Source organism: Lepidothrix coronata, unplaced genomic scaffold (genome assembly GCF_001604755.1).
Source record: "Lepidothrix coronata isolate B3197 unplaced genomic scaffold, Lepidothrix_coronata-1.0 Scaffold51, whole genome shotgun sequence".
In the NCBI taxonomy this organism is placed as follows: domain Eukaryota; kingdom Metazoa; phylum Chordata; class Aves; order Passeriformes; family Pipridae; genus Lepidothrix; species Lepidothrix coronata.
This window is the reverse complement of record NW_016690231.1, coordinates 2580593-2600389: the sequence shown is the minus strand read 5'-3', so window position 1 is coordinate 2600389 and position 19797 is coordinate 2580593. Positions and strand designations below refer to the sequence as shown.

Genomic DNA, 19797 nt, shown 5'->3' with positions numbered 1-19797 from the left:
ATTTTTTTTCTTGTTATCAAACTGTAGAATGGTTATGCCTGATGCCACGCTCTGTGGATTTAACTCAGAAAAAAATATCAAATCATTAATATTACAGGTAAAATACAACACTCCATCACTGCTATATGGCTCTCTCAGAGAATATCAGAAGATTGGGCTTGATTGGCTAGCAAAGCTGTACAGGAAGAATCTCAATGGCATCCTGGCAGATGAGGCTGGGCTTGGGAAAACAGTGCAAATTATTGCCTTTTTTGCCCACTTGGCTTGTAATGAAGGTAAGTTCATTGGCCTAACAATTTTAGACAGCTACTGGGCCAGCATTATCTTTGTGAATTGTAACCTAGGGTCACTTTTTCTTCTGATGAACCATATCAGACTTTATTTCATGCTCAGAGTGAGATTATGTCCGAAAAACTTTGTTACATAGTGTGACATAGGGGTGCCATCTGATCAAGTAGAGTTTGATCAATCTGCTGTTACCTTCTAGGGGACAAAATTCTTCTGAATTCTTCTAAATTCTTACTAGTATAGAAAAGCCTTACAAATTGTTCAATGACCGGGAATAGATTAGTCATTGAAATACCTCTATTTGTTGTTATTGGATCTCATTTTTAGTGATGAATTTAGTGCACTGCACTTTTAAAATCAAGGGAGAATATGAGCCACATGAATTGTAAGCAGTCTGTTTCTAGTGTTAACTGCTATGTTTCCCTTCTGTAGGGAACTGGGGCCCTCACCTTGTTGTTGTACGGAGCTGTAATATATTGAAATGGGAGCTGGAATTGAAACGCTGGTGCCCGGGCTTGAAAATACTTCTCTACTTTGGGAGCCAAAGGGAACTTAGGGCAAAAAGACAGGTGCTGTATTTTGCAACTCTTCAAGTGTTGAAGACCTTGCATTTATCTGTGTATTCCTTACATCATGGTGCAATATGAGAAGTCTTTAACACTATAAGCTGGTTTACAGAGACATTCACACCTCATAGTTCTATGTTTTCAAAGGCATTTTTTGGAACCCCTTGGCATTGAGCAAGACATGCAATAGTTCACCTGCTTTCTGAACTGACTATAATCCAAAGACCAAGACTTTCTCTTAGAATGTGTTGGGTCATAGTGTCTTTCTGTTCTTAGAGAAGAAAACGGGTTGGAAGTTATTTGAGAGTTCTGCCTTAACTTTCCTGTCTCATCCTCTCTTTCCTTTTCTGTAGGAATGGACAGAACCCAACAGCTTCAATGTGTGCATCACTTCCTACAAACAGCTGTTCAAAGGCCACCCAGCATTTATGAAAATGCGATGGAAATACTTAATAGTAGATGAGATGCAGCAAATAAAGAACATGACTGAGAAACACTGGGAGGCACTGTTCAGTCTCCGCAGGTATGGAGCAGAGAATTGTTTTCCTGCTGGCAGTGGGTTTTTCTCTTTTCATGTCACACAGTTCTTAACAGAAAACTGCTAAAAAGAGACCCCTATTGACTTCATCTGCCTGAATTCTGTGCAACAAGCACCTTTAGAGAGGTGCTTTTATTTGAAACAGTCAGGATTCAGAGACATGCTCGGGATATTTTTGTTTCCACTGTCATAACATTATAATTCTTCTTTGCTGATACTCTGTGCTCTCAAAACAGATCCCCTTATAGGTGCTGATGCTCTGCAATGAGGAAGCTGTTTTGGTGATATATTCATGATTAACAAGATAATTTATCCTAGGTTTAATTTTATTAACTCTAGTTAATTCTGCTGTGTATCTTACAAACATAAAGCTACAGTAATCAGTGTCCTTTTCATAACAATGTGAACATTGGTGTCCTTTTCATAATGATAGTCACTAAATGCTGTGTCAATTAAAAATCTTCTTTAATTCACAGCCAGCATCGTTTGCTTCTGATAGACACTCCTTTGCACAACACCCTGATGGAGCTGTGGACGATGGTCCATTTTCTGATTCCAGGAATTTCCAGACCTTACCTAGATTTTCCAGTAAAAGCACCTAATGAGGAGAACCAGGATTATTGCCATAAACTGGTCATCAGGTTACACAGAGTATGTTGTCATTTTTTCTCATCTGTCCTATTACAGTAGTTAAGCTGTTGGGGAGGAAGGGGAATAAAAATACATGGTTCAGCTCAAAATTTCTGTCCTTCCTTAATACTTTTTTCAATTCAGAGAGAAAATCTTGCTGAAAGCAGAGGGTTCTGCTACCACAAGAGTATAAAGATTTTTTTTTAAAAATAATGCAGGGCTCAGATTTTGAAGCATGGCATGCAGAAATTAAAGAACAAATTAATATATACAACTGTGTGCACAACAGCATGATCATATATAGCATATGCAGTTTATCACATCAGATCCCTTGGGTGTGAATAAGTTTAACTTCCTGTTGTAAAATGGCATCTTTGAAGTGAGAATTGTTTCCCCCCCCCTCAATCACGAAATGTTTCAGATGATTCAGCCGTTTATTTTGCGAAGATCAAAGAGAGATGTCGAGAAGCAGCTGACGAAGAAATACGAGCATGTGCTGAAGTGCCGCCTGTCCAATCGACAAAAAGCCATGTATGAAGATGTCATATTACAACCAGGGTAAGGGGTTAAAACAGTAAATAAAAAATGCTGTCACTTTTATTGCTTAAGCGAGTAAATAAATCGTCGCGCTTGGAAGTGTTTTAGTGCTTTTCTGACATTTTCCATTATGACCAGTGACTAGAATGTGATTGCATTGTAAACTAGAATTACAGGCAAAGTGGTGCTATGGCCTTGTGATAAAACCTAAAAATCGAGTTGTAATGGTAAGGTTTGCTGCTATTTTGTTTTAATGTTTGTCTCTAATGAGTGGTTCTTCGTGGTTTTTTTAAAGCCCTAAGTGTTTTTCCTCACCCCCACCCAGGTGGCAATTGATAGGTGCAGGTATGAAACAGAAACAAAGCAGGTAGAGGATAGGGAACTGCATAGGTTGTATTTGTGAGGCAGCACTGGTCCTTAAGTTTCATGTTTCCAAATTTACTTTTGGTACAGTGCTGCTTAAAATGCTCTAGAAAGATCTAGGTAAAATCTAAACTTCTTTTAAGACTTTTGCCTAACATACTGCATTGCATGTTCTCACCTTGCTGATTTAGGGACACCTCCATAAAAAGTGTACATAAATCAGCGTATTTCTCTATAATTTAATTGGTAGAACCCAAGAAGCCCTCAAAAGTGGACACTTCATCAGTGTCCTGCATGTCCTGATGCAGCTGCAGCGGATTTGTAATCACCCTGATCTGATAAACCCCCGGCTGTCAAGCAGCTCTTATGTATCAGAAACACTGGAATACAGAACAGCATCTCTGGTACTCAGTGCCCTGGAAAGGGATATTTGGAAGGTGAGTAGAAAAGTTAATTTTTTTTTCTCTCTTAGTGCCCTGGCAGAATTTCAGTATTTGTATTGTTTTCATATATGTGATAAGTCTACCTGAAGAATTCACTGTTCCATAACTGTGCCTACCAAGTGTGTACTTGCTGCATCTCCTTTTGTAATAGTGGTTTGAGCTTTTCAAGTTGTTTGTAAACAGTATTTTTTCATTAACTACTTGGTCAAAGAGAAATTAGCTTTGCTTCCATGTTTGCAGGAATTTTCCAATGCTGAAAACACTCTGGGTAGCACGGTGCTTGTTTATGGCATTCTGTAATTTTCTTTTTGCATTCAGTAGCTAAAGGAAAGCAAGAGTAAACACTCTGTTTCAGTGACTAAATTAGTACATTTCTGTCAATGCATTTGAATTACCACTGTTTCTGTTATTGTTAAACAAGTGATCCATTTCTTTGAGATGATCAAAGGAAATAATTGCATTAGAGAGAACTGTGAGTGATGGAGCAGCTGAAGTTTTTTGTTTGATTTTATTTCCGTCCTTCATATTTTCCTACTCCTAAATTATAGTTTGGCATTAGAGCTTGATAATTAACAAACACCTAAGAGTTCTACTTAATTCTTTGGAATTTATGATATATGAAGAATTCTTAAATGTGCCTTGCTTTGATTTCTGTAACTGGATAATGATTTCAGTTCTTCTAGTGCTTGAAATGGGATTGTCAATTTAAGATACATTTCCAAGGTTTCTAGACAGTTTTGGCTAATAATTAATAGTTTACTTTTTAAACTTACACCATTTATTTCAAGTTAAAAATAAATATATAGAAATTTAATTCTGCATAGAACATGAAGAGGACTTAACTGTTTGAGTCATCACATAAAACAAACCTTATTTTTACAATATCTCTAGGAATCAGACCTGTCTCTTTTTGATCTCATTGGAATGGAAAACAAAATGACTCGTTATGAAGCACAAATGTTGCCAAAACAAAAGGTTACTAGAAAGTTGATTGAAGAAATCTACAGCTCCCCTCCACCACCAGCTAGGCCCACCCCAGTGAAGCTCAAACCAAGCAGGTATGTACTCCTGCACTCCTTTTAAGCTGGAATTACAGCAGCAAAAGGTACTTCTGTTGCTTTACAGAGTTCTGTCTGCATCTCTGCTAATGGGATCCACACAAAACCCCAGGCTTGACTTTGGGTTTTATTATTCTCTTGCTTTCTTGTTTACCCTTGAAAATAAGGATTCTGTTTTAATAGTTTTTTTGAGGCATACCATTCCATTGGAAGTTTGTTGATGGATTTCCCATAGTTTTTACTTCACCAGCAGATGAGTTTTGTTCTTGGGGACCTTGTTTATGCCAACTGAGTGTTGTTTTGCAAAATTAGCATGGAGATAATTCAAGACTAAGCTGGGCCTATAGTGTTAGCTTTGCTTGCAGTGTTATGTAAGAGATATATAGAGTTTTATAGCAGTAAATTTTTGAAGAGTATTTCTCCCGTAGTCAAGTAGTGATCTCAGAGTAAGGTGGAACTGTTTTTCTGATGCAGAAGAGCTACCTGGTGACCTGCAGCATGTTAATGTCTCTGGAAATAATATGAGAGCCCTGTTCTTTTTCCAGATATTGTCCCAGTCTCTTTAAGCTGTTTGCTTTAATTCTGATGCATCCTGCCTTAAACTGGGTGCATGGCAATGAAAGTTCTCCTTCTTGGACTTAGCAAAATCTCTCTAGGATGTCCACTCAGGAAGTTGCTGGAATGGAGAGTCTCACCAGCTTCAGCCGTTAGCAAGGAGGAGATTTGCATCTGACACGCTCAGTTTATACTTTCCTCGGGGGGACGGAGTTTATTTTTAAAGGCCAAACTGTGATCTTCCCATAGACTTTGAGGTTTCATTTCCTTTTCAGGCTGTTCCAGCCCGTTCAGTACGGTCAGAAGCCCGAGGGCAGGACTGTGGTTTTCCCAAGCACTCAAGTGCAGCGCACGGTGACCACAGCGACGGTGACTCAGCAGGGGCAAGTGCGAGGCAGATCACCCATAGCCACGGTGTCCTCAAACCAAGGTAAGGGAGTTAGTGCTGCCTTGGTCACCTGCACCTCTGCCTAGGCAGGTACAAGTTAGTCTGTTTAATAGAATTCCTTTTCCCTCTAGCTTAATGGTCTAGAATACTAATGGCTTAAAAATACCAACAGACTAATTGCCAGTAAATTTCCCCACTAGTTTCTACAGTGTGATCTGCAAGTGTAATGCAAAACTAAGCTTTGTGTAACCTGTCAGCATATGGAGTAAATATGGCACAGTTGGTATTTAAACCCCCAGGGCGTCTAGTGTTCTGTCAAAGATGGGAATTTACAGTGCTTTTATGTATTTGTTTAGCCTTTAAACAATGCTTTCCAAATAGATAATGTTATAAAACTAGGATGGAATAAAAGGTGTGGCTAGAAATCCCAGTCTGTAAGGACAAGCCGTTCCTGTAGCCGTTTTAATATCCTGTTGGAAGGTTTCTTTTTAATGCAGGTTGTTTAAAAAGAGCGGAGTTAAAACCTCTAACAGCTTGCACAAACAACCCTTATTGATTGCAGCCGCAGCAGCACAGTTTCAGACAACTCAGGCTTCCACCAGTGCTCCAAGACACCAGCCCGCAGCGACCTTCACCACAGCAACTAGCACAGCCAACCCTGTGAAACCGCGGGGCCAGACCTCTGCGCCGGCCCCTCAGCCAGGCCAGGCCCAGCCACAGCCCCCCCCGCACACCATCCAACAGAGTGTGCTGCCTCAGAGGCTGGTTCTCACCTCTCAGGCCCAGGCACGGTTGCCTAGTAAGTGGCCTCCCCTTTCAAGGTTTCTCCCACCTTTGTACTACAATGAGGTTAAGTTACTAGGCACCCTAAGATGTGTACAGAATCGTTGTTTTTTTTTCACTCTTCTGATTAGCCTTGCTCAGTACGTTGCTTTATGACCAAGGAAAATCGAAAATTGGATAAGAAACAATAGAATTGCTGTGGACATACATTAGCGGTGTCAACTTAATCTCCTGTTTCTGCATGTTTCTTCTGCTGGCAAGACTTCCTTCAGACCAAATGTTTTAGCTCTATCCTAATTATTCCTTTCATGTTAAACACTAATCCATCTGCTAAAGGCCTCTCTCGCGGAGAGGAACGTCGCAACTGTTAGGCAGAGAAAAGCGATGAGGCTTTGCTTTAAGGTTGTATGTGCACTGCCTATTAGCATGTGTAGAGAGTACTGAGCACTGATTGTATTAATTTTATCTCTGGGGTAATGCACTGCCTTTACAAAAGCTGAATTTTCACACCAGTATTTTCTCAATGTATCATAAAACTTATTGCTTAAATGCCTCTAACCTTTCTGCATTTAAATCACAAAAAGCTTTGTCCCTTGTCACTTTAAAGCTTTTTGGTTTGTCTAAATGCAGATCGCTTAATATAAATTATGTTTCATCAGCAAATTTGAGGCCATTTCAAATGTGTATTTACAGTGCCACATGTGTGATTATTTTAATTTCTTCCTTAAACCTTGCTTCATGCTCTTGAAAAGGCAGTGAAAATCACTTTAATGTCTTTACTCTGTTCTGTTACAAAGTGTCACATGAGTTTTCAGGTAGCTCTTAACTTTTTTTTGCTAATGGAAGTGGTAATTTCTAAAATGTCGATGTTCTTACCCTTTAAACAATCAGCTTCTTTCCAGTTTGTCCAACAAATATAGAAAGCAATACCTGCTTAACTTTTATATGACACTTTTGATGCACTAAGTATAATTATGCATGGAAGGCGCTTCAGCACCAGTTTACTAACCAAAGTGTAGAATTGTGAATACTGAACCACTCACCTCCCACTTTGGGGTTTTTTTTAATGCCTGTTTCCCCCCTTAACAGGTGGTGAGGTAGTAAAAATAGCCCAGCTGGCTTCTATAGCAGGAGCACAAGGCAGGATCGCTCAGCCAGAGACCCCGGTAACGCTGCAGTTCCAAGGGAACAAGTTCACTTTGTCACACAGTCAACTTCGCCAGCTCACTGCAGGGCAGCCCCTGCAGTTACAAGGTACTTTTTCCAAAACAGGGAGTTTTCCATTATTTAGGATGCTCATGTTTTGATATGGGCAACATGTTCCTTACTGCTATCTGTTAAGGAGATTTTTCCATCCCTGCTGCTTGTACTGCTCTCCTCTTCCTATTTTCTGTGTGAGACAGGGATGCCAAGGTCCCTCTGATTTGAAAAATTAGTGCCTATCAAATGAAAGACATGGGTACTTTCTTTTTCTGTATTGTTTTCCAAAATTTTATTATTTAATTTGTTTTCATATCCATGCAATGCAGCTACAGTAAGGTGAGGCATTATTTGATGTAAACTCCCTGGTGAGCAGAAACAGACAAAACTGAGGACATTCTTGGTTTGTTCTGAAATGGTGTAAATAATACTTCAAGGTTGATGTGCTTCTGAGTTTTGACCCAACTGTTGCCATGACCTGAATGCTCTACCTACAATACATTTTGCCCTCAAATTTCTCTTGCTGGTGGTATGTGTTGCCAAATTCAGGAGAACCTAGATATCTTGATTCTGTGTGGCCAACAAAATAAATAGAGGGAATATTAAGTGAAGATTTTTTGGTTGATTGGATTTTGTCTAAATTCTGTATAAGCACCTAGATTAGAATAATATCCCTATGACAGGAAACCCCTCGTTAACTATGAAGACTTGAGTGTTTCTCTCTTACTGGATGTTGTGGCAGATTAGTGCAGTGAACTTGTCTGGGAAAATTCAACATAGTTTGAAACAGCAATGATCAGTTTGCAAGAGGAATAGGTTTTGCTAGAGAAAACTATTTATTATTTTCCACTCTATCCAACCTAATGTGTTTTAAAATTCTCCCATGCAGGAAGTGTCCTTCAGATTGTGTCAGCACCTGGCCAACAGTACCTGAGACCTCAGGGCCCAGTTGTCATGCAGACAGTGTCCCAAGCAGGAACTGTGCAGAATGCTCTGAATGCTTTAGGAAACCAGCATCAGACAGGTGTCCCAACTTCCACAGCAGTGACACAGCAAGGTGGGTTTTCCAGCCTGAGGAACTGTCTCTGTCTAAATATTGAATTACTAAAATCACATTGATATATAACTCCAAATTGTTACAGACTATAATTCCGTAACTGGAGTTCAGAAGGAGGTAAACTGTGAGGCAAATCCTTCTCATTTGTGCATGATGGGTACTGGAGATTTTAGATAATTTTTAGTACAAACTTGGGAGAGCTTGCAACTTTATTATAGATGTATTTTTATTTGCCAGTTTTGCTTTAGGCCAAAGTTTAGTGGGAAGAAGTAAATTTGAAATACTTTGCTAATTTTTGCAGTGAAAAGTCAAGGGTGATTATTTTCTATACTGAGAGAGAATGTCCAACAATTCTCTCCATTTTTCCACATTGATTTTGCTTTTATCTAATTGTCTTCTCTAGTTGATCAAGCTACAGTTTTCCCTCTTCAAGTGTTGCCTAGGTGTTTGGCACCTTTCTGCAAATGTGATCAGTTCTTTGCTTAAAAACACAGCCACGATGTTGATCAAAAATAATAGAGAAATTAATGCATTTACAACAGAACAGCAGATTTTTAAATTATATAAATTTAAATACAGCACTAGGAGATCATTCACTGGAAATGGCCATCTGCTGTAATTTTTTGTGGATATAAACCATTCCCTCAAAACAGACTATTTTCTGTTCCATTTCAATGTATTAATGTGTAGAATGCTACTGAGATTGCATTGTATAGTTTTATCAATTTGTAGATACACTGAATTGATATGTTTTCTGAAAAATCTTAGATGATTTGTTTAAGATAAATTAGAACAATCTTTTCCTGAATTAGAGTGTGACTTCTAAGTGTTAATACATATTGCATTATACATGACATTTTGATTCAAGTACAAATGCAGCAGGTCTTTGTACAAAGCAAAGTAAAATTTCATTGCTCTATCCTGGATTTCTGTGAAAACAATCGGTGTAAATACCTGTCAGATATCTGATGTTTAACAAAGTACAGATTTGCAATACCCAATGGACATTTAGACTAAAAATTTGTCTGCAGTGATGATGTCATAGCTATGAAATGTCTACTTATTGCAAATAATAAAGGAGAGCAATCTTCAGAAGAATAAATATATAAACACAAGGTTTATCCTCAGTTTGTATTCCAGGTAGAGCTGCAGTTGCCAATTTGCCATCTGGTGACATGGGAGCAGTGTTAAAACCAGCACCTACACATGGACAGTCACAGGTACTCCATTTTTATTTTCTTATGGAAACACAACTTTCCAGAGTCAATGCTAAGTCCATGTAGTAGTTGGAAGCTATAATTTACAAAGCCGGAATTAATTAGGAACTTTGATAATTACCAAGTAGGTAAAAAAAGCCCCAACTTTTGTCAGTGTTTCAGATTGACAGATCTGATGCATTTTCATCCATAATCCATAGTTTAAAATAAATTCTGGTGTATAAAAGCATCTGACAGGTTTCTTGTGCTGTGATAGCAGACAGGTTCTTTTAACTGTAATATATTGTAATTATGTAGCAATGTATAAAGTAAGGAATCATGAGATTTTCTGTGTTTTGAACACAAAGATGGGCAAATTTTAATAGATTTGTAGTCTTAACAAATTTTTAGAAAAGATGCTCAAGCAACTTATAAAGCATCGGGAAACATGAAGTATATATCAAACTGTTCAAGGACCTGCACCTTATCAATTAATGTGTTAATTGAAATTATTAATGAATAATTTTGTTTTATTTTGAAAGCTAAGAAAATGTACTTCAAAAAAATGAGAAGATACTAAACTGAGATAGAATTGACTCTCTAATATGAATTGAATTTAGCTGCAGTCTGCAAATTTTGTCTGAAATTTATGCCTTTTGTGATTGGTCTTAGTAGCAGTTACAAAGTGAGATGCTGGTGGTATAAAGCACACAGTACTCTGACCCTCATAGCTTCATTCTGAAGGAACTCATATTCCTCAGTGATTGTGATGAGCAGCAAATGTGTTTTTTTCCAACTTTTCTTGGCAAAAGGAGACGTACGAGGAGAAGAACCGGCTTCTGAAGGAGCGCCTGGACAGGATATTTTCTGGCAACGAGCGCCGTTGCTCGCGGGCCCCGGTGTACGGCAGAGACGTGCTGAGTGTTTGCTCTTTGGCTGGGGAAAGGAAGCCCTCCCAGCTGGCTCCCAGTGAAGGCAACAGCTGGAGGTGGGCTGGCTTCGTCAACTGTTGCCTTTCTTCAAGTGCCTCCGGAGGAACAAGTAACCCTTTGCAAGAAATGCTCCTGGGCTTGGTTCAGCAACAAGAATCTCTAAAGGACGTTGTTGACAGGTAATGTGGGACTCTGCCTTATAAGCCTTTACCAGGTCTAGTTATTTCTAAAACACTCTTTTTCAAAGAACCTGTGTTTCTGTTCGTGAGCTTGTTTGGTTTAGACTGACTTATTTAGCAGTAAGTGATGTTCAGCATCGACATAAAAATGACAGTCACTTCTGATTCATTCAGGATCTTTATAATAAAGAGTTTTCAGTGTCTCATTCCTAATTTCAAAACCAGATTTAACTGACTATACTTAAGCTTACATTCGTACACTTTGGATTTACTTGTGAATAGATACCTCTTGGAGCCAATTAACAAGAGTTAAGATCCGGAGTTGCAGGCACAAACTAGTTTAGCCAAGACCAACATGTAGTGGATAGCATTTAACAGGCTGAAAATTATTGCTGCATCTGTGATTATAAATGATCGTTTTGTGTGTAGCTTTTTAAATTGGTATTCCCTTCTTTTGATGCTTTTCACAGGGCTCTCTTCGTGTTGCCAGCTGCAGTTGCTGCTCCCCCATGTTTATATGTAGCAAATCCTCCTCCTTCCTATAGTCACAGACTGAAACTCCTCAAGCACAGCCTGAGGCAGAAGGCAGCTCCACACTTGCATCAGTTGCAAAAGCTGACAACTCCTCACTTGCTGCAGTTCCCCGACCTCCGACTGGTGCAGTATGACTCAGGTAAAGGAGGGCATTTGCTGACAATATTTCAGGAATTTCCTGTGTCACAGCAGTGGAATTCCTATATAAAACCACTATTGGTTTTTCTGTTTGAATTATAGGAAAATTAGAAGCTCTTGCTGTCTTGCTTCAGAAGTTGAAATCCGAAGGGCGCCGTGTGCTGATTTTGTCGCAGATGATTCTGATGTTGGACATACTGGAGTTGTTCCTGAATTTCCATTTCCTCACGTTTGTGAGGATTGATGAATATGCTAACCAGGAACAACGGCAGGTAAGTGTGCTCTAACAGTTGACCCCTGGTACAGCAATATTTGCTGCTCAGGCTTTTATACACTACAGCAAGGGAAGGAAATTTGCCTAATTCCTTATTCAGTTTGAAACACTTGGAGTTGTTCCAAATTTTCAATAAAAAACTTTGTCTGTTTTTTATTGGGCTATAGTGAATTTTGTTTGGTATTTTCTTTTGTGTATGTGTTTATTTACTCCTTGCTTTGATTCTGTTTTTGTAGGAGCTGATGAAAATTTTCAACAGAGACAAGCGCATTTTCTGTGCCATCCTTTCCTCTCACAGTCGTTCCACTGGAGTCAATCTTGTTGAGGCAGACACTGTTGTGTTCTATGACAATGATTTAAACCCAGTGATGGATGCAAAAGCTCAGGAATGGTGTGACAGAATTGGGAGATGTAAAGATATCCATATATACAGGTAATGGTTGCAATCAACATCTGCTCTTTAACATGCTTTAATGTAAGGTTACTCCAGGTAGTGCTGCCCTGTATGATTTGGAATAAAGTGGAAACCATGTGAAAACTTCACCTCACTTCAATATAAAAGATGCCAGGATATCATGGGAAAATGTGTATGAGGTTTAACACCAAATACCTGCATGGGTTTTGTCTATTAGTCTACATGGAATTTTTCAAGTGAGATCCTTTATGTTGTTGGGGTTTTTTTTTATTAGATGAATTAGTAAAAGAAAGTTTTACAGTGGAGGTAGTAGTGTGTTTTTTTCTGGGTCTGTACCAGAACTAAAAAAAAACCCCACAAATTCTACATTTTAAGAGTCCTGTGTTACTCTCTAAGGACAATTTATCTTTTGGTTTCTGAAAGCTGATTTGGAAATGACTTATCAGATTGCTATATTTTTTCCTTTTTTTTTAGGCTTGTCAGTGGTAATTCTGTAGAAGAGAAACTTTTGAAAAACGGCACAAAGGACTTGATCAGAGAAGTAGCTGCTCAGGGAAATGACTATTCAATGGCCTTTTTAACACAGGTAAGTTAATATTCAGAATACATTGAAACACCTGTGTTGCAGTGTTTAATAAATTCAAGCATCTGTGCTGGAGTGTTTAGTAACAGTTTAGTAGAAGTCTGTTTGGGCTAGAATTAAATAGCAAGCATATTGGATTTCATGATTGCTTGAACTCTCAGTGTTTGGGCCACATTCTCTCAAATACTGTCCCATCTGCTTTTTTTCCGTTACTTGCATAGTGATGCACAGACATCACCTCTGTGACTTAATATATTCTGATTTCTTCACCCTGCTGCAAAATTCTGCAGAGCTTGTGGGGATGAAGGTTTCAACAGCTTTAAAAATGTGAAATATAAAGTTTGGGCATTTAGAGAGATAAGTTCTCAACTGCTGCTCTGAAGATGCATGAGACGGTGACTGCACTGATGAAACCAGTCCATCCTGCCTGGCACTGCCAATATATTAAAAAATAGAATGCTCCCAAAAGCTGAATTAATTTCTCTTTTTTCCCTTTCTATTTATGAAGCAAACGATTCAGGAATTGTTTGAGGTTCATTCTCCTATGGAGGATTCTGGATTTAGAGTGAAAGCAGAAGAATTTGTAGTACTTTCTCAAGAGCCGTCTCCAGCAGAAAATATTTCACCTAAAGTTGCAAGACCTTTCATAGAGGTAATTATTAACACATACATTAAAAATACAGCTGTGCAACATTAGTATTAAACAGCTATCTAATCTCATTTTATTTGTGTAAATTCTGTCAGTCTCTTTTTCTGGTAGTTTTACATTGTTTTGTCATTCTCCTTGTGACAAAGCTTCCAGAAGCCCACAGATGAGTTTTATACTTTCTGGGGACTGTTTCTCTTGCTGCAGCAGAGACTTACTCCAGAAATTTGTGTTGCATTTCAGTGAACTTCCTATGGGATTTCTTTCCACGTTTTTGAAGTCTTAATTATTTTTAAATTATGTCCTTCTGAAAGGCCCTCAACAGTATTGAACGAGAGGATGAGGAGTCAAATGATCACATACGAGAAATAGGATCCGAGTCAAGCATTGAACCTTTAATCTCAGAGCTCTACGAGACAAAATACAATGAAGAGCCCTCACAGCTGCAGGAGTTAGTTGCTGTTGTGGATCAGGTACCATGACTCTCTATGAATATCTGGTTAAAAAGTAATGTGTAGTTCAAATATTTCGATTTCTTTGCAGTCTGGCCTTAAAGCAACTTTGTTGTCTATGGGATTGATACTCTCATGAAGTGAATGGGAGATCTCCCACTGATTTAAGATTTTAAGCATCAGAGAGGGAGATGAGTTTTAAGGAGAGCTTTGATACTTTGGATAACAATTCTTTTATTATCCTAAAACTAACATTTTTTCCCCCTTGATATGTTCTCTCAGCTGACTCCAATTGAGAGGTATGCTTTGAATTACCTAGAGCTCTTCCACGGTTCAGTTGAGGACAATGAGCCACGGTTGAATGAGGTAAAACAACCAATCTTTTCCATGTTGTTCTGCCACTGAACAACATTTATTATATTTTCAGTATGAAGTGAAAGTTTCATCAATGATGTGGAATATATTGTAGGCACTTCTGTGATCTTTTCTCCCTGTGCTTTATGAAGAGCATAATGTCTTACAGAGAGCTCATTATTTTGGGATTCTCTGGTTTTAACCAGGTGTCAGTTCTTAATTTCTTTTTTATAAAATGGGAATTGCATTCAGCCTGGCTCAGCAAATATTTGTTGTACTCCATCTGTAACAGGGGAAAAATGTCATTAATTTCAGTGAGCCTGTGTTCTGGTTGTCTTCACTGTTTAACTGAAATTCTCTGATGGCTTTATTTTGATGGTTTAAAAACCCTCAACAGAGACCAAGAAATATCTTCTAAATGATTGTGAAAGTATGTGTTAAGAAATTGCTATATGATTTCTGTGCCTGAAAATGTCAAAGTTCAAGGAGTTTATCCATAAAAATACAAATTGATGGCTTCTAATCCAGTGTCTGTTACTGCATAGTTTCTAAGGAGTCTTACTTTCATCTAGATGGACCTGAAAAGTGCAAAGAGAGCTTGGGAAATCCAGCATATGAAGGAGTTAAAGGAAAAAGAGCAAAAAATGCTTTGGGAGGATGAAGAGGAACTTCTAACCTACACTCGGGAGGATGCATACCACAAAGTAATTCCTGATTAGTCTCGTTTTTCTTAAAAGTGTATTTCTTAACAGTTATTCTGAGAATATCTTTTCCCTTCAAGGTTCAGTTGGATCATTTGAATTGTGTTCTCTTTTTGCTGTGTAGGAATATGTCTATGAAGGTCCAGATGGACAAACAGAAATTATGCCGGTAAGTAAAAATAACACCAGGCAGCCTAAACAGGCTTTTTATTTTCTTGAAGCATAAAGATCAGCGAGATTTAATATTGCAGTACTTACACGTTTTGTTCTGTGCAGCTTTGGACTCCTCCTACTCCACCACAGGATGACAATGATATCTACATAGATTCTGTTATGTGCCTGATGTATGACACCACCCCTATTCCAGAATCAAAATTGCCTCCAGTGTATGTCAGGAAGGAGCGTAAACGACACAAAACAGATCCGTCTGGTAAGTGTTTGCTCAAAACTCTTCCGAGATGTATTGCTGAAAGTTAAAAAAAAATGGGATTTTTCATCTCTTCTCCATGTCTGGTCCAGTAAAGATCAAATTTGCAGGTTTGAAGAGATGACTTTCTTGTCTCACTGTGGCCTTGAAGCAACAGAATCACTGGAAGGGCCCGTTCTTATGATGTGTCTTCTTTTTAGACACATAGATGTCCTTAAAGGCAGTTTTAGAAAACTGACATTCTACTATGTGAGTTATGACAAGGCTGGTCTTACTTTATACCAGACTCTGTTTAATAGCTCACTAAGCTTTTCAGAGGCAGCGTGGAATGCTCTGTACATGTAGGAACATTTTGCAGCTGTAAGGAGAGGAATCAAAGAATGGCAATAATGTTTTATTTTATGTCTTAGCTGCAGGTAGAAAGAAGAAGCAACGTCATGGAGAGACGGTTATTCCACCTCGTTCGCTTTTTGATCGAGCAACTCCGGGAATGTTGAAAATGCGCCGAGAGGGCAAAGAGCAAAAGAAGAACATCTTGTTGAAACAACAGACACAGTTTGCAAAGCCTTTGCCAACACTTGTCAAACCAGCTACTGAGGCTGGACAGGATAATCCAGAGTGGTTGATCAGCGAAGACTGGGCACTTCTGCAGGTCAGATGATACCAACAGTTTCTGTTGTTATTATGTTGTTATTCCTGTACTTTATTTCTTCAAGATTATTTCTAATTCTTAATGGCTAGTTTGGCATTTTGCTGACATAGACAGATTGCCTGTTTGTGTTCCTTTAAGGAGGAATTTAAGGTTAAACTACAAAATGTGTGATTAAGGCCTGTTTTTGTTTTAGTAACCACTTACTATTACATTTCAGAGTAGTTGTGCTGGCTGGACACAGGATAATACATCTAAGGTTCTCCTCACTTTTCAGAGGAGGGCAGCACTTGAATGGCAGCTCTCTGTCTCTCTCATACCATTCTCCAAAGGTTTCCTTGCACATCAGTCTGCATAATAGCACTTTATTTATTCTCTGTCAGTGCAGGTGAACACAGAGCCTTAGCCCTGAGCTATCTGTCTCATTGTGGTAATGGTGTGTGGACACGCAGATAAGGGTAGGTTTGGAAGATGGTAACCATTTGTCATCTTTATCTGTTGCAGGCAGTGAAGCAGCTGCTGGAGCTTCCTTTAAATCTTGCTGTTGTGTCGCCAGCACACACTCCCAACTGGGACCTTGTGAGTGACGTTGTTAACTCGTGCAGCAGAGTCTATCGCTCCCCAAAACAGTGCCGGAACAGATACGAAAATGTCATTATTCCACGGGAAGAAGGAAAGGTGAGTTTACACAGAGTGATGCGTCTCTATTTTTTACCTTCAGTTTGTAGAGTTTTTTTTCCTTATCTCCATAAACACTTGTGTTTTTTTTTTTTTTTGTTAAACGTTTCAACAGTGTAAATAAATAACTTTTAAAAGATTTTTTTAAATTATTCTCATCAGGATTTCCACTTATTTTATGTGATTTCTTTGAAAAGAAAAAGCACCTGAACAAAATCTTCCACAAAAGATCATCTAACTTTCCTTCTTATTTTACAGCTAATGTACGAAGCTAATCCTAAAAAGAAGACAAAAAGTATTTATAAGGTGTGCATTGGTATTCTTTCAAAATCAAATCTAGACACTGTGGTATTTAGCAGCAATGGAGGTGGGCAGATAATTCATATGAGATCCATGTTGAGTGTTACTTGAGTTCTGAAACATCAATTAAAATTCCAAATTTATTTTTCCTTTCTTTGTTGATACAGTGGATTGACACCAGACTTCAGCTTTTGGATTTGATAGATAAATTTTAGATCACGCAAGAAGTTTGTGATTTCACTTAAACTGTAGTGGGTATTTTTCCACCTAACAACCACCATGTAACTTATCCTGATGGTACTTAGGATCTGTAAGAATAAACTTCATACTAGAGTCTAAGTGGATTACAAATATATAGTGAATTTGATGCCTGAAACACCTTTTAGTAAATGAGGATGATAGGACGCTACAGAAACAAAAATCAGTTCCATGACTATGAACACCTTCTTCCAAACCACACAGCAATTTAGTGACAGAGCTGGGCAGAGAATCTGGAACTTCTGCTGTAGTCCCATTCTCTGACTGATAAGGAGGTTTGTCCCTGACTGGCAATTTCTGCTTAGGAGAATCCAAATATTAGAGTGGCATGGTGTGTGGATGTTAACATAGCTTTGTTGGGAGAGCAGTGCAGTGATGGTTTTGTTTTATTATCTTACGTGTGCGCTGTGCATAACTATAAACTAATGGGCTCTTGGTTTGGGTACTGAATTAAACTTGCAAAATCTAAACTAAAGCAAAGATTCTTTTTCAAATTAGAGTTTGCCATTTTGTATGTCCCCAAGTGCTGATGCCAGTGTGACCGTGAGAACTGCTCCTTATTTTGCTCTTTCTTTATATATTTCCCATAGAGTTTTGTGTAACAGTAAGTTATCAGTGACACGAGGCAGAAACCAGTCTGTGCTAGATATGTCGGAGTACGTTTTTAAATAATCTACAAGCGCACCCTGTGTTTATACATAGACAAAATGCCACGTGGGTGTGTTTGCAATTGAAAGTTGGTTTGTTTTCTTTTTTTTAGACTAAAAACAGCCGCCCACTTCGTACCAATCAGATCTATGCTCAAGACGAGGGTGCAACCCACACGCAACTCTATACTAATCATTTTGAGATGATGAAAATGATTGCAGGGAAAAGAAGTCCACCTATCAAACCTCTGTAAGTTTACCTGGGATCATTTGATCTCCCTGCTACCACAGATCTCCTGGAAACTGTGCTCAGAACTGCTCTCACAACCAAGAGTTATTCTACACTCTCTTTCTCTGTTCTTGATCTCTCTCCCTGTGTCCTGTGTTACTGGACACCTCCAATGTGTTTGGGTTAGACTTTACTCACTGCAAGAATTTGCTCTTTCTCGTTAAGAGCAGCACAGCACTGAGTTGTTTTTATTTAAATCTACTTCATATCCATTCGCCTGAGTTGTAAACTTTTAATTTTAATTTTAATTTTAAATGTTTAATAGCACCTTCTTTTCTAAGTATCTTCCTGCACTTTTTCTGCATTTATTTAGAGTATTTTCTGAGTACTTCTTAAAATGTGTGTCTGTATGCAGGCTTCAGTACTGATGGGAGTATCATGAAAACTTCACCAAAATTGCAGTGTCATGTGCTAAAAAGTGTGAAATTAAATACTGGTTTTAAGCTTTTTCTGTCTCCAGTAACATGGTTTTGCTCAATTTCAGGCTTGGCATGAATCCTTTCCAGAAGAATCCAAAGCACGCATCAGTGCTTGCAGAAAGGTGGGCACTCCCTGTCTTACAAGAGTTATGAATTGTCTAAAAGTGCTGTCTTTCCTTTGCTTTTTAAGTTTCAGTTATTTTTAACTGTTGTGTGCTTTGCCTTATCATTGTTTGTAGTGGAATCAACTATGATAAGCCACTTCCTCCAATTCAAGTCGCGTCCCTCCGAGCAGAACGTATTGCCAAAGAGAAAAAGGTATGGTTTCCATCTCAGCTGCACATGGGACTGAAGTCATTAAAACATTAGACAGAAGAGGAGGTATGAGCAAAGGTGCCTCCTGGGACAAGTTTGGCAATACAGTAGATGTTATTATGAACAGCTGCAAATTGCTTCACATACTGGGGTTTAGATATCCAAGGCCTAAAGTGGGACCTTTCCTCGGGCCTGCTGTCACACTCAGGCTCGTTAAACAACAAGGAGCATCTTTTGGGAAAAGATATTAAAAACACGTAAACATCTTGTTTTGTTCTTGACCATTCTGTAGCCTCCTTTCTCATATTATTCAGGAAGAGCTACTTGTCCTTGTTTGTGGGTGGTAAGTTGCTTGCTGTGCTATGCTCTAAGCCTATAACCATGAGTATAGCTTGTGGTTTGAAACTAGTCAGGTCATGTAACCTGGACTTGGAGAGTGAAGGCAGATTTGTGAGCTGTCTCTGCACACACACATGTAATATGTGGTTAGAATTAGAGGGATTTTGTGGTTAGAATTAAAGGGGTTTTGTTTGTTGCTCTATTTTGTTTTTTTAAAAACCCCACATCCTGTTTGTTACATGCTTGGGAACTGAAGCTCCTCTTTGCTTTCCAGGCGCTGGCTGAGCAGCAGAGGGCCCAGCAGCAGACAGGCCCCCAGCCCCAGCAGCAGCAGGCGGGGCAGCAGCCAGCACAGCAGCCCACGGTGCAGCAGGCACAGGCCCAGCCTCAGCCACAGCCACAGGCACAGGTAGTTCAGCAGCCACAGGCAGTGGTGCAGACTGCAGTCACTACTGTGGCCAACACAGCAGTATTGGTAAGAAAGGGAGAGCTTGGTGTCTCTGATGTAGTAGCTTCAGCTCTTCTGTGTGTGCCATATTTGTGTTGGATTTTCTCTGGAAAGTGAGAATTTTCGGTCAGTATAGTGAGATAAAAGGTATTTCTTGCTTTTTTCCCCTGGGTATGTTCTGTTTTCCTCCTTTATGAAGGCTGTTTGTACCACTGTAG

At 38.9% G+C, this 19797-nt stretch overlaps 1 protein-coding gene across 14 annotated transcripts in view; it reads left to right on the top strand.

Annotated features, from left to right (window-relative positions):
* Nucleotides 1–19797, top strand: part of EP400 (E1A binding protein p400) — a 48303-nt gene that overhangs the window by 18272 nt on the left and 10234 nt on the right. For 8 of the 14 annotated variants that reach the window (XM_017815391.1, XM_017815392.1, XM_017815399.1 and 5 more), the window contains 30 exons: nt 98–275; nt 721–857; nt 1208–1377; nt 1869–2043; nt 2444–2580; nt 3173–3359; nt 4257–4423; nt 5254–5408; nt 5929–6165; nt 7239–7403; nt 8239–8406; nt 9535–9626; nt 10415–10713; nt 11184–11386; nt 11488–11657; nt 11896–12092; nt 12549–12660; nt 13166–13309; nt 13618–13776; nt 14038–14121; nt 14682–14813; nt 14935–14979; nt 15087–15240; nt 15648–15889; nt 16391–16564; nt 16823–16870; nt 17883–18019; nt 18543–18599; nt 18717–18795; nt 19406–19606. In XM_017815391.1, coding sequence (XP_017670880.1) covers nt 98–275; nt 721–857; nt 1208–1377; nt 1869–2043; nt 2444–2580; nt 3173–3359; nt 4257–4423; nt 5254–5408; nt 5929–6165; nt 7239–7403; nt 8239–8406; nt 9535–9626; nt 10415–10713; nt 11184–11386; nt 11488–11657; nt 11896–12092; nt 12549–12660; nt 13166–13309; nt 13618–13776; nt 14038–14121; nt 14682–14813; nt 14935–14979; nt 15087–15240; nt 15648–15889; nt 16391–16564; nt 16823–16870; nt 17883–18019; nt 18543–18599; nt 18717–18795; nt 19406–19606 — 4605 coding nt within the window. The remainder of the gene's footprint in view (nt 1–97; nt 276–720; nt 858–1207; nt 1378–1868; nt 2044–2443; nt 2581–3172; nt 3360–4256; nt 4424–5253; nt 5409–5928; nt 6166–7238; nt 7404–8238; nt 8407–9534; nt 9627–10414; nt 10714–11183; nt 11387–11487; nt 11658–11895; nt 12093–12548; nt 12661–13165; nt 13310–13617; nt 13777–14037; nt 14122–14681; nt 14814–14934; nt 14980–15086; nt 15241–15647; nt 15890–16390; nt 16565–16822; nt 16871–17882; nt 18020–18542; nt 18600–18716; nt 18796–19405; nt 19607–19797) is intronic. The other 6 variants (XM_017815404.1, XM_017815402.1, XM_017815396.1 and 3 more) reach the window with 4 other exon arrangements.